The 13,358-nt window shown below is 44.7% G+C and overlaps 1 protein-coding gene across 1 annotated transcript; it reads right to left on the minus strand.

Annotated features, from left to right (window-relative positions):
- Positions 1–417: 417 nt before the first annotated feature.
- LOC144135406 (sulfotransferase ssu-1-like) lies at positions 418–1,588 on the minus strand. The gene has a single exon (XM_077668069.1). It carries the CDS (start codon positions 1,576–1,578, stop codon positions 631–633), a length of 948 nt encoding a protein of 315 aa, XP_077524195.1. The 5' UTR covers positions 1,579–1,588; the 3' UTR covers positions 418–630.
- Positions 1,589–13,358: the final 11,770 nt, after the last annotated feature.

Below are 13,358 nucleotides of genomic sequence, written 5' to 3' on the forward strand. Positions count from 1 at the left end.
CCACAGTGCTATTCTGTCAGCATATGACGCCTGTGCCAAAATAATTGATCTAGTAATTTTTTTTTGCTTGAACCACAGCGTTAGATTTTTTTACGCAGATTATATTTCCACGGGTTGTTATCCATAATTCACCATTGTGTGAGCGAGAATTTTCTTAAATTGTAGCAGGTTTCAATGTCGTAACTTCCATTGTGTCCTCCTTTTTACGCTCTGTAACGCATGCATTAGGAAAAACTAAGTATCTCTGGAAAGCATTGTCATTTTGATTAATAACCACTAGAGGTTATCATTTTAACAACACAGAATTATAGATTAGGGCTCTTGAGCTAGCGTTTTATCCTGACCGCGGCTGAAAGTTACGGGAAAAAAAGCGCCGCTGAAGGCAATAAATGTTTCATAAATTTATTTCTTCTCGAAAACACGTAGGTCCTGATCCATAATAGTGTTCACATACGGGATGCAGAAAGCTAAATGTGTTTTCAGAAAAAGGGGCTGGTACTTTTTTAACTTCGCACACAGCACAAAAAGACAAAGCCCGAGAGCGCGTGACGTCATTAAAAACAAAACCAGTGTCCTTTCACGCAGATTGCTGTGTACAGCAGCAACGGCAGTTCGAGCGCATTCGTTCATTCATGGAATGTCCACATCTTTCCAAAGGTCCATGAGGCCCGTTCCTGTCGTTTCTTTCTCTATCACTTCTTTCATTCGCAGAATCTGCCCTGGCGAGAAATGTTCCCTCCAGTCTCCGACCTGGCCCTTGCGAATGAAGTCTCCAGCCAAGGGTTCTTTTTTAAACTCAGCGACGTTGGGAAGCCCTTTCTGCAGCTCCGGCCTGACACTTTTCATTCCAAGCATTTTGGCTAACGGCACCACGGGCCCCTTTGCACTTGTTCCCCACTTTAGCTTCATGCTTTCGAAAGTCGTGTTGTCTAAGATCCGCTGGAGGAGCTGATGGTTGTTTCTCAGCTTCTCTCCCACGTCTTCACCGATGAATGTGGCGATCTTGAGAACCGTTTCCTCGGTACCAGTCTTGAGCTCTTCGTACGTTACGAAAAGAACATTCGGACTGTTGCGGCGATCGTACCAAGAGAGCACGTTGTCAAAGTAACGTCCATAGTCGACTTTACCCTGCAGAAACAGCTCAAAGAACTCGTCGAACGTGCCATTGTTAAAGCGATACGGTGCGTTGTTTCGGGTGTGGTAGTAGAAGGACACGCAGCAATCGTAAGGGTTCCTGGTGATGTAGATGTACTTGGCCTCAGGAGAATAAGGAACCTTGTGAAATGGAAGGTGCGTCTTGAAAGCTGCCGGTCTTGGAGCGTAGACCGCAGCGTCTGCTCCCTGCATATCCAGGAAAGGAAGACGGAGCGCAAGTTCCAGATGGTCTTCCGGGCCTTGCGCGTCCATCAGGATGTTGTAGACAATGTGCTGCATCCAAGTGGTCCCGCATTTAGGGTAGCTTGCAATGAACAAGTCCCCCGGCTGAGCCTCGTAAGCCAAGGTTGAGAGCACTGCATCGTCAGGAAAATGCTTTCCCAAGTGCAAGCCTTCAAGGACACGAAATACTTCCACCGCCATTTCTTGGACGCGAATGGCCCTAAAAAGAAGAAAAACGTTTGAGTTAGGCAGAGTGGAGGCGTCAAAATTCGTAATCACTACATTGTTTCTCCGTTTGAAGAAAATAGTGTGTTAATGCATTTCGTTTTATTCAAAGAAAAACCTGTCAAGACGATGTTAAAGGAGGTAAAACGCGAATGACCCTATAAAGACGAAAAGCGTTCATGCGAGGCGGAGTAGAAAAAAATTACGTGATGATAAGGAGGTATTATATCCATTTGTTAATTTGATATGCAGACAGCGAGGTAGATATTGGACATAGGGGTGTAATTTTTAACACCCCGAAAACAAAAAGCGCACAAAAGTGTGTTTTCTGAATCTAAAGGCTGCCGGAAGAAGAATCGCTGCTTGCGTTGCTTCTGCGAATTTGGCACTACCGAGCGGCCTGCCGCCTTTTATGCGGAAGTATACTCGTTATATCCTTGAGTATACCAGTAGTATTAATATTTATGGACTCGTGTACTTTGCCCCCAAATTGTTAGATACACCGTATATGTCGCCACTACCGTTTAAAAAGCAAGAAAAACGTAAAGTTGAGGTCGGAATGCCATATGTGTTGCCAAAGGAGAGCTCTCCGCTGCTGCCATAGGATTAATGTGACCAGCGTCGTTTTTTTTCTTGCATATGGCTCATGGAGCAGCGCCCTGAGATTCACATCGACAAAGACCTTTGCACAGGGGCCTCTAATATCAAAGGGAGGACAACTAGTTTGGGAGAAAAGACGAATTCGTTCGCTGTTTCTCCGCTGAAGTCGAAAATTACCTTGGGATATTATACGGCAGAAAGACAACTAGTGAGAATAGAAGAAAATTATTGCTTACAAGATATAATTATGTAGCAAGCAGAAATAAAGACTCGCTGTTTTTTTTTATACAAGAGAGACCTGTACTTAGACGCTTAGCAAAGACGACCGAAAGACACTGCATGTTGACGACATCAGGAGAGGAGGCAAAAGATAAAATCACCTTCCTATTATTCTATGGTTGACCGATAAAGAAGATTCATGGGACGTCACACCGGCCGCATAGATAACCAGCAAAGACTTATCGCACAACGAAGGAACAGTAATGGGAACATGCTATCGGCGAGGCGCCATCAAACTGGGGCTCAATGCTATGAGCCACATCGACATCATTCCGGGTCTCTCTCGCACATATATCTCGAAGAAAAGGGGGTGTTTAAATTCTTGGCGTGCTAGCAGTGGTAGCAACTGTCTTTCTATCAAAATCCTCGAAGGTGGCCGTAAGGAAAGGCTTTCTCGGCTTGCATTAATACCGCCGCTGCCTATCATTTGTGCTAGCGCTCGTAGCGGGGATTGCGCCTTGCCCTGGTCTTAATCTTCGTGCATAGCGGAAAACAACTAAGGCAAAAAACTTCTTTTTGCTTGTCATTTTTAAATCCTCTAAAAATTCGTCAATAGCCCTTTTTGCCCTTCGGCGTGATATGAGACCGAATATTCCCTGAAAAAGATAAAGATTTCCTTACTGACTCTAGGGGAAGACTATATCTGATTTCGCACACAATGTAAGTCTGCAGTGAAGCTCGGTCCAAATTCACATTAACCACAAAGCTTCTCCGTTAAAAGGAAATAATTTGTTAATGCATTTCGTTTTATTAATCGGAAAAGCTGTCGAGAAGGCGATGTTAAAAGAGGTGGAAATTTGATGTCGATTGTATACTTTATCCGTAGCGAGAAATAATAAAACGCTTATTTCCTTTAATGCCGTGATTCATTAGCAAAGTAAAACACCACCCACGGGCCCGTGTTCAACTTTTGCCAGCTGCTGTTTCCTTTCAAAGTTTTAAATAGGATGGTACCTGTGGCGCGCACTGTGCTTACTGATCGAAGAGAATAAGCAAAAAAAATATATCGAAACTGACTATTTTTGTTGGAGCAACAAATGCTCTGATAACAAATGCAAAGTGCTCTGTTCATTCATAATGCTCACTTCGCCGTTGTTATTGAACTACAATGAAAAAGTAATTCCTCTACCAAGCAAGAACTCCCCAGTAGTTTGCATTATAAAAGGTTCGGAAAATCGCTCAGGCCAAAAAGTGAGCTCCGAAGCCGACGAAGTGTGCAAAACGCAAGGCTGTTTGACAACTGCTCTTAGCGGACTCCGCGGGAAAGATGTTTAGACACATGTACAGTCTTTATCAAAAGTGTACAGCCCAAGGCATCCGGTTCTGTGTCCTGCAGCGCGGCTCCTCTTGGATACTCAGGGACTTTAGTATCAGGAAGATGGGAGGTAGTTAAAGGACTACAGACACCTAATTTTATGTGCCTGTTTTCTTCTGTCTAATGATGTGTTAGTCATTAGAATACATGGATTATCGGGTGGTGTTTGCCCAAAGCCGCTAAATAATTTATAATTGAATTTATTCTCTCATGCTGGGACGAGACCACGTGATCCACTAGAAAAACTAATATAATCGCTGATATATGTAGTTTTAATTGACTACGACATTTCATAGAGCCTCTTCGAAGACCTGAAATGACAAAAAATGACATGTCAGATTATAGTACAGTTTTCTAGTGGATCACGTGACCAAAACATCAACTTGACGTCACAGTTGTCGTTCGATAGATGAAACCGAAACCGAAACAGTGTCAAGAAGAAATTCAATTATAAATTATTTGGTGGTCCTACACGAATACCAAAGGGTGCACCATGCATGTATACGAATGTCTAACGCATCGTTTGAAAGCAGAAAATACGCAAGCGAAAAATAGGGGTCCATAGTTCGTTAAGTCATCAACTCTCCCAAGCTTAGGACTGTCAAATGCGCTTTTGAACTCCACTCCACGGCTTGGAAGCAAAGCCCTTGGGCTGCATATTTTTGGCAATGAGTACATGGCATGTACTCATACCTGAGCGGCTTTGGAAGCGTCGAAAGCTGTCAGGTCGTCGCTCTCCGCAGAAACGGTCTTCTCCACGGTAAACTATTCGGGGGTAACTGGAACCCCTAGCGCGAACGCACTGTGAAGCACACAGCCAACCAACTAAAGTGACGCGGTCGCTCAGCTGTGCTCCGTTCGTGAGCGCAGTGAATATGGAACTGTAGCACCGGTTATCAAGCAAGCTTATCTGCCCCAAATGCAGCTGAAGCCGCGAGAGCATCTTTCTTATCTGTCACAAAAGGAGGCCAAGATAGGGGTTTATTTCACACGCCAACGATCCTCACCCTGCACAGTATACGGCGTTCTTGTCTTCAAAACTCCCGTAAGTTTGTCTAAAAACAGAGGCAGATGGCTAAAGTGTGTACTTGAGCGTCTTTATCGGCCACGAACCTTAGCATGGTAGAAGAAATAGCGGTTTCTACACCGCTGCAAAGTGCACCTGTCCGGATATGTTTTGCACGCCTCCCGTGCGCCTTAGTTCTTTGAAGTAGAAATAGGACAAACAAAAGTTGCTAAACCACTGCACCAATCTCGTCCCGATAAAACACGAAGAAGGAACTCAAATTCTCGCAGGTTCTCTGCACGAATTGAATGTCTGTAATGTTTGTTATCTTTCCTTGATCGCGCTTTTTAAAGAACACCGGCGTAATGTCCGCGTAAAAAAGTCATTTGTGCGTGTTTTTTTGTTTTCAAAAGTTGGCGTTGCTAATACACAGAGGGTTGCCAATACACAGAGCGCAAGATTGCTCTAATAACACCGAAGTCAAGGTAATGCTTCACGCCAAGACTTTGCAACACTAGTTCGTCTAATATATGAAATAAACATTTGCCTCAATGCATCATATATGTACCGTACGTATCCATCTGCCTTGTTAGTTGCGTCTGAAAGACGCGCTACTGCAGATATAAAAGTCTATCTGAATTTTGTACTTTCAGACAGTTTGAAAAGCCAATTTAAAAAAATGTATGTTATTATGACTAACCAAGAAGCACTCGATTGAATATCTTTGAATCTGAACTGGAAGTTGCGCCTGAACGCAAGCCGAGCAAAGCCCAAATGATGTTACCTCTACGAGCAGCGGGAAAGGTTTTTTTTTAAACATTATAGCGTCTCTCTTTTGCTTAATATCTGAAGTCGCGTATTGCGTTGTGAACTCCTCATTTTGATGAAAAGTGTTCGGATAATGTAGCATTTATTATGCTTTAGGCGCGCTCTTTCCCGACTGGTAATAATTTTTCACCATGGAGCTTGCATAATGGGCAATTATGCAGTTGAAGTGCAATTGTTAACAATGAAGAAAGAAACTAAGAATGATACTTAGCGTCATTTAAGCACTAAATGGGGTGCGGACTCACTTATAGCCTTCAGAAGGTAGACTGGCACGTGAGGCCATAATAGAGAATGCATTGTCACCTTGAAATAAGACAGCGCAGCAGCCAGGTGATGCTGTCTCCTCCTATATTGGGTTACTTTTTGCCCACGCACAGACACGCATCGATTAGACTTTTCTTGTTCTCTTGTTGATAGTTCAACGCATTACTCAACTTAACCCTTCTCGTTTTGAAAGTTAATTCTGATCAGCTAGCAGAAACATTATCCGCGAGTAACAAATACCATTCCTCCTAACTGTGTCCGCGTTGGAACCCACTACTTCGCTCCCAGCTTTGGCGCTCTGGTCTTCGACATTTACAAGGCGCTGCCTGCTAATTGGAAGTATTTGCAGAAAAATCCGGGAATTTAAATGGCGTCAACAAGACGCCCCTGGCCTAGCGCAAATGCCAGAGTTACTAGTCAATGTCACATTATGGGGGGCGAGGTGACCGTGATGTCAAAACCGGTGTAGACGTATTTAAGGTACTGGTTCACGGAGCAATGGATTATGATAGCGCTTCCTTTTCAAGCTTTCTGGCGCTTTTTCATCGCAACTGTAGTATTACATACTTTCTGAGTATCGTGAGTTTATGGATGCAGGCAGACATTCAGGCATTTTGGTTTATGGGGGTTTAATGTCCCAAAGCGACTCAGGCTATGAGAGACGCCGTAGTGAAGGGCTCCGGAAATTTCGACCACCTATGGTCCTTTAATGTGCACTGGCAAAGCTCAGTACACGAACCCCTGGAATTTCGCCCCCACCGCAATACGATCGCTGCGGCCGGGTTCGAACCCGCGTCATTATGGACAGCAGCCGAGCGCTATAACCAGTGAGCCACCGCGGCGACCGACATTCAGGCATTTGGAATGTAGAGCTCTTAAATGGTCGTTCCTCCAAGTACGACAAGTATTTAAACACTAATCCATACTGATAGGATACTTTTCTTACATAACGTGATGTGCATCAAAGCCTGTGCTGTGACATTTAAACATTTAAAGAACGTTGAATAGCTTCTTACATTTACCTCTGTAAGAAACCACTCATGGGAACTTCGAAATTTTACTCATATCTGAGTCATCGAAGCCAGATCATGCCCCTAGTGGAAAAAGGGGAGCTATCTGAAATATACTTTAACGACAACCTCACCACATCAAACAGGAAACTACTTTGGGAGGCTAAGCAGAAAGGCAAGGCAAATAATTTTAAATTTGTTTGGGTCAAACATGGAAAAATTTTTGCTAGGAAGACCGAAGTCTCTTCTATTTTTCGAATCCATGATTCTACCGATTTAGATAAACTAGTTTGAATTATGAACTCTACCTTTTCCCATTGCGCCAATATTGATGAATTTTGTAACTTAGTCTCGCAAAAGGAGGACGCTTTCAGTGTACTTCATGTAAACATATGTAGCTTGCGAAAACATTGGAATGAATTTTTGGCTGTTGTTGACAACTCTAAAAATACTATTGATGCATTTGTACTTACCGAAATTAACATCCCTTCCACACTTCTCTCCTCTTTTTCGTTACCCAGCTACTCTAGTTTCTCTTTCGCACGCTCAAATCGGTCAGGCGGTGGAATTCTTGTTTTTGTTCACAGCAAATGGAATGCCTACCCTTTGCAATCCAAATTCTGCTTTGCTGGGTGCGTTGCATTGCAGATACCATTCGTAAGTTCGGAGGTTACTCTACTAGGATTTTACAGGCCTCCTTCCCAAAATGTGAAAGAATTTCTTCCTGAGCTCGACAATTTTTTGGGCTCCCTATTGCCAAATCATTCTATATGCCTTTTAGGAGACTTCAATATTGACACCTTGTCACCAGCACGTTCATTTGTTTGCGAGTACCTAAATATCTTGGCAAAACATGGTATTGAACCAGCGGTAAAAGACTACACAAGAGAAGAGTACCTGGGGCATCATTTCGTAGCTTCTTGTATTGATCACATCAATATAAGAGCTCCGTTTGCCCAGTCTTTCTCTTCGGTAATTACATATAAACTTTCAGATCATTACTTTGTAGGTTCTCATATTCTTTTTCCTTCTTTAAATAAATCATACCCCAATAAGGAGCGAATTTCATATACAGACACTGCCACATTTGATAACCTTATAGCCAATTTTAACTGGGTCTCTTTCCTCGAGGAAGTTAATTCTTTTAACGTGTATGCCAGGTTTGTGCAGGTTGTCAGTTCTATAATAGCCTCATCACAAAAGGTCAAAGAGATCAAAAAACGCAACCCAAACCTTCCTTGGTTAACAAGTGACATTCTGAAGGCCATTGCAGAAAAAGACGCCCTTTGGACACGTTGCAAGCGTAGTCCCAAAAACACACTCCTCAAAGATAATTTCAGGTTGCTTAGAAATAAAGTCACTGCCATGATTCGAGCTTCGAAACGTAACTATTTCAATTCGGCTTTTCGTAACAACCAACACTCTTCACGTAAAACTTGATCAACTATCAATTGCCTTTTTGGACGAAACCTGAAACAATCTATTAGCGATTCATTTGCCAAATCTTTCAAAGATTTGCCCTCTGCGGCCTCTGAGTTTAATGCATTTTTCTCTCAGGTTTCCAGGAAGTTTCCTTTATCCCACTATGAGGTTCCACGGTCTTTGTATTGCACAGCTTCTTCAGCTTTTCTCCCGACTATTACACCCCAGGAACTTCATAGCATAATCTTCAGCTTCAATTCGAAGAAAGCTGCAGGTATTGACAATATAAGAATGAGTGACCTCCAACGGAATTTTACGGATTTGCAGTCGGTACTTCTTTTTATGTTGAACGGTTTCATTACTGAGTGTAAAACAAATTCAGTTTATGCAGTGTGTATCAAAGCGCAATGTCATTTATTCACAAAAAAAGAATGATTAATCCTGCGTGAAATTGTTCAGGTTTTTCGAGCTAGATGGCGTCCATGACACGAAAAAAATTTTTATTGGAAAAAACAAGCTAGCGTAATGGTCGAGATAGTAACGAAATAAACCGTGATTTTTTTTGTTGAAGAAATGGAAGACGGTCGAGGGGAATGTCTGACTCAGTTGGCGAGAAATCACCTTTGATTGAAGCGTGTCAGCTAATGACATTCGATAGCATTAAATAGCTTGCTATTGTGCAGCTGAAAACTGGCCTCTCCGAGAAAGGTGAGCGCGTTCCAATTGTCCACAGTTGCCTACCTACACGAGGTACCATGACACAACGGGAGCAAATGAGCGCCCCGACTGTCTGCTGTACTATCAGCAATCGACAGGAATTGCAGACGCCGAAATGCTCGCCCGTGTTGTGCCTTTTTCTTTGACCGAGCATGGGGCTCGCGGGCACCGACTCGCCGGCAACGGAGCGAGGACAATGGAGGAGTTTAGCGCAAGCTTCCGCGACGAATTGCTTCCTGCGAACAACGAGTGGCGTTTGAGGAGAGAGCTGGAGCTCCGCACCCTGTACCCCGACGAGTCTCTGTCCGAGCGATGGACGAACTTTATCGCCTCGCTGACCCTCGCGCCACGAACACGGAGAAAGCTGAGCGTGTCACAAGACAAGCGCACCCGACTTTCGCGCCCTACCTGAGAGGAGACAGGTTTAGATATTTGGATGAGCTAACTGCATAGGCGAAGCGCATTCAGGGAGACATCCTCTCTGCGCGAGCGTATCGGCCGCCACCACCCGCATCGCTGTCACCTGAGCCGAGTTGCGCGTGGAATGGCAGCTCAGTACGCAGCCCATCCAGAGCTGAAGCGTCAGCGCAGTTTGCTCACGAGCGTGTCCCAAGGGGTTGGGAGCTTATTGACCGCGCTTTGGACTAAATCATTCAGCTACGTGTTGCGAACAGCAAACGTTGCCGCGGAGCGGAACACACCCAGGCGAGATCTCGAGTTCGAGACGACTGACCTGAACGTGGCGACCAGCGCCCAGCTCGTCGGGGCCCGGATAACCGCTACTACCGGTGCGACCAGCCGGGGCACTTCGCCCGCGACTATGGCCGCCCTCCCGCCCGTGAGCAAATACTTCGGGAAACGGCCAAAGCTGCCGGTGATCGACCTTCGATCCCGCGCGGCGTACACAGAGAACCCCGGTTTGCCAGCTTCCTCGGCATGTCGCGTAGGAAGTTCGGTTGACTTGCAAGTGCCGTTCTTTAAGGTAACGATAGATCGAAAGAAATTCACCGCGTTACTCGATACAGGAGCAAGCTCTTCTTTGTTCGGTGAGGAAGTGTTATACCATATCCGCGAAAACAAAATGCGGTTGAGAGAGTGCGTTGCAATACCACTTTCTGCCTCGGGAGCGCCACAGTGCAATCAAGCGGTGGTTCGCTGGGAAAGACGCGTGCGGCGACAACGCCTCGTTCATTTGCCCTGTATATCCGTTCCTGTCATTCTTGGAAGAGACTTCCTGAAGCGCAGCCTAAGTTCGCCCCTATTGCACCAGCGCCGCCTCTTCCCTGGCGGTCATTTCCGAACTTCTGTCCGGGCGCGTCGCCGGCGGAGCGCATTGAGTAAGCGTTTCGACGGGTGCGCGTGCTGCTCGCACCACTGGCACTCCTTCTTTCATTGTGTGCACATGCCGTGTCCTGCTCGCAGGTGCACAAAGGAGGTGTGGTGAAATTCTAATTTCCTGGACATGTCCTGCATTCGGGGACAATATTTTTAATTTTGAAAAATTGTAAGATAGTTCTACGAAAATCTTGTTGCACATCGTTTCGATGTGTAGCAAAATCTTTTAAAAATTTGCCTTCGTTCGCATCGAGGAGTTAATTGACTGCTACAGAAAACAATGGGGAACGCCTTTAACGATAGCAAAAATGTTAATCGCAAAAAAATGCAAGCCTGTCGACGGTAGACTTGCAGCTATATTGATTGTTACAGTGAAGTCTTACAAAATATGAAAAATTGCGTTCATAAATTGTTTGGCGTTCAGAAACGCTTTCGTCCGGAATTGTTGGGTATTAAATGATTGAGAACGAGTGCCGAAAAGCCTGCATAACTGCTGTGCGCAGGGTCAAGCAATCTTTTTTCTCTTGCTAAGCATATTGGGTATGCTGCACGTGCAATATTGCAGTGTTTAGTAGCAGAGCTCGAGCGAAATGATCTTTTTTTTTTTACTAGTAAAGGTCTCCGCCCGTCAGGTAATGCAAATATTTATTAGGGAGACTGTCATCAACAGCCGTGTTATGCAGACGCGTGCGAGGCAAGGTCAGTGATCGCCTCAGTGTTCTGAGGTGTGACGCCCGGCTCATTTCCGAAGTTACTTTAATGCATGTAAAACATTTCTTTAAAAAAAAAAACTCGCCAGAATGTTTCCTTGCACATGAATAAGCTAGCATTTGCCTATGAGCGATATCTCTGCAAATAAATTGTTTTGGGGATGCGCATGCGCTGTAATCGGCACTAAAATAAATATACAAACCGCTTATCTCAATGGTAGTGACTAACGAAACTAGCGCTTTTTTTTTTGTCAGCCATAAGCGAGCAGCTGGTGTGCGCATTTCGTGCATGTTTTGGTTTTTCTATACAGCCTCGCGTATCACCTTAAGGGAAATTTATTTTTCAAAAACGTAACGAAATCCTCACTAGTTGGCCAACAAAACTGCGCGCACCGAACTGCTCAGCCATTCAACAAAATTAAGTATATTACGAAAATGACCGTGGGAAAAAAAAGAAAGGAAGGTATTTACCTCGAATTCCACGTCGTAAATGATTTTGCCAGGAACTCGTGATTAACTCATTTCGTTGCCGCTCTTTCTTTCCTTTTTTTTGCTTTGTTCCCCTCCCAACGTGTAGGGTAGCCTACTGGGCACCGCCTGGTTAACCTCCCTGCCTTTCCATCCTTCTGTTTTTCTCTCTCTACTTGCAACACAAATTTCGTTTTTACGGTAGGGCGTTTTCATCAACAACCTACTTCACAAAATGAACATGATCCATTAGCAGTTCTTCTTTTTTCCAGTTTGCGCTTCGAAAAAAAAAATTTCACTGCCCACTGTTTTTTTAACCCTCATCTGAGAGTGCACATTTTCCTACGTTGCTGAAGCTCCTAAACATTCAAGCCCTAGGAAAAATGCACACGACTACGCAAAGAGATTAGCAGGGAGGACAGCATGTGCAAAGCACGCGCAGAACTAGCCTCCGGCAAGAGCAAGCGGGCTACTCCCACAGCTACTCAAGTAGGATAGGCGAACAGCCGGAGAGGGCGCTTTTCACTGGCGCCCCTTGTTTTTCCTCTGAGATTTTTTTTTTTCGGGTCACAACAGCGTGACCACCCGTTCTAAAGAGCTGCCAACATGGATGGATAGATGGATACGGCTGAACCCTTTAAATCAGGCGGTGGCTCAAGCCACCTAGCCATGTCTTGTGAAATTTTACTCCTGTCTTGCTTTTAGCCACCAATCAGATAACCTTCGCTTAGTTACTTCTACCCAGTTAAAATCTACTTTCCCTTCACTGTCCTTAAACCCCAATGCCTTGGGTAAGTCAGCCCCGCTGCCTTCCACTGTAGGGTGAAGCCCTTTACAGAAAAGTATCAAGTGTTCAGCCGTTTCTTCCTCCTCTCTGCACGCAACGCACAACGTGTATATCTCGTGGTACCTGACTCTATATGTCTTAGTCCGCAAAACTCCCGTTCTGGCCTCAAACAACAAAGAGCTTCCCCTACAATTATCATAGATATTTTCTTTGGCAATTTCCTGCTTAAAAATCTTGTATGTTCCCAGTGCTGATTTTGTCAGCATCCCTGTTTTCCACAGAGCACTCCCTGTTTCTTTAACCTTTTTCTTAAACGATAATTGCTGATTTGCCCTCTACTGCTGTCCAGATATTTGCTTGTCCTTATGTACAGGTATATGAAAACTTTCCTAGCCCACTGATTTTCCGCCATTTTTCTCGATCGCTCCTCAAATGCTACCTTACTGCTAGCTTCTCTGCTCTCGAACGACACCCATCCCATATCACCCTGTGCCCCTGATTTGGTGTATTGCCATGTGCTCCCAAAGCTAGCCTCCCAACGCCACGTTGTTTAATTTCTAACCTTGCTTGAACATCTGGTCTCATGCACAGGACGGCATTACCGAAAGTCAGGCTAGGAACCATCACCCCTTTCCAGATCCCTCTTACCACTTCATATCTATTGTAATTGCACAGTGCCCTATTTTTCATGACAGCTGCATTCCTACTAGCTTTATTCATTGCATATTTTTCATGCTCTGTCAGATACTCAGCACCGTTATTTATCCACACCCGAAGATACTTGTACTCATCCACTACATTTAGCGTACGTGGATATCATCAGCAGCGCCCCCCTGCGAAGCTGCGGCCTCCTGAGGCTACGAGAGGACACGACAGGCGCCTTGAAGCTTTTCGCAAAAGCGCCCCCGGTAGAAAACTGCTCTGCTGTGCAGGGAATATCAGTTCACCCCTTGTTGTCGGAAGTGAACAGTAGACGTTTTTAGCATAGCGGAGACGTACCACCGGAGACGTATAC

The sequence above is a fragment of the Amblyomma americanum genome, chromosome 5 (assembly GCF_052857255.1).
Source record: "Amblyomma americanum isolate KBUSLIRL-KWMA chromosome 5, ASM5285725v1, whole genome shotgun sequence".
Lineage (NCBI taxonomy): Eukaryota > Metazoa > Arthropoda > Arachnida > Ixodida > Ixodidae > Amblyomma > Amblyomma americanum.

Excerpts from the sequence above, each read along its gene's own strand:
- LOC144135406 (XM_077668069.1), bottom strand. The coding sequence starts at position 1,578 with ATGGCGGTGGAAGTATTTCGTGTCCTTGAAGGCTTGCACTTGGGAAAG.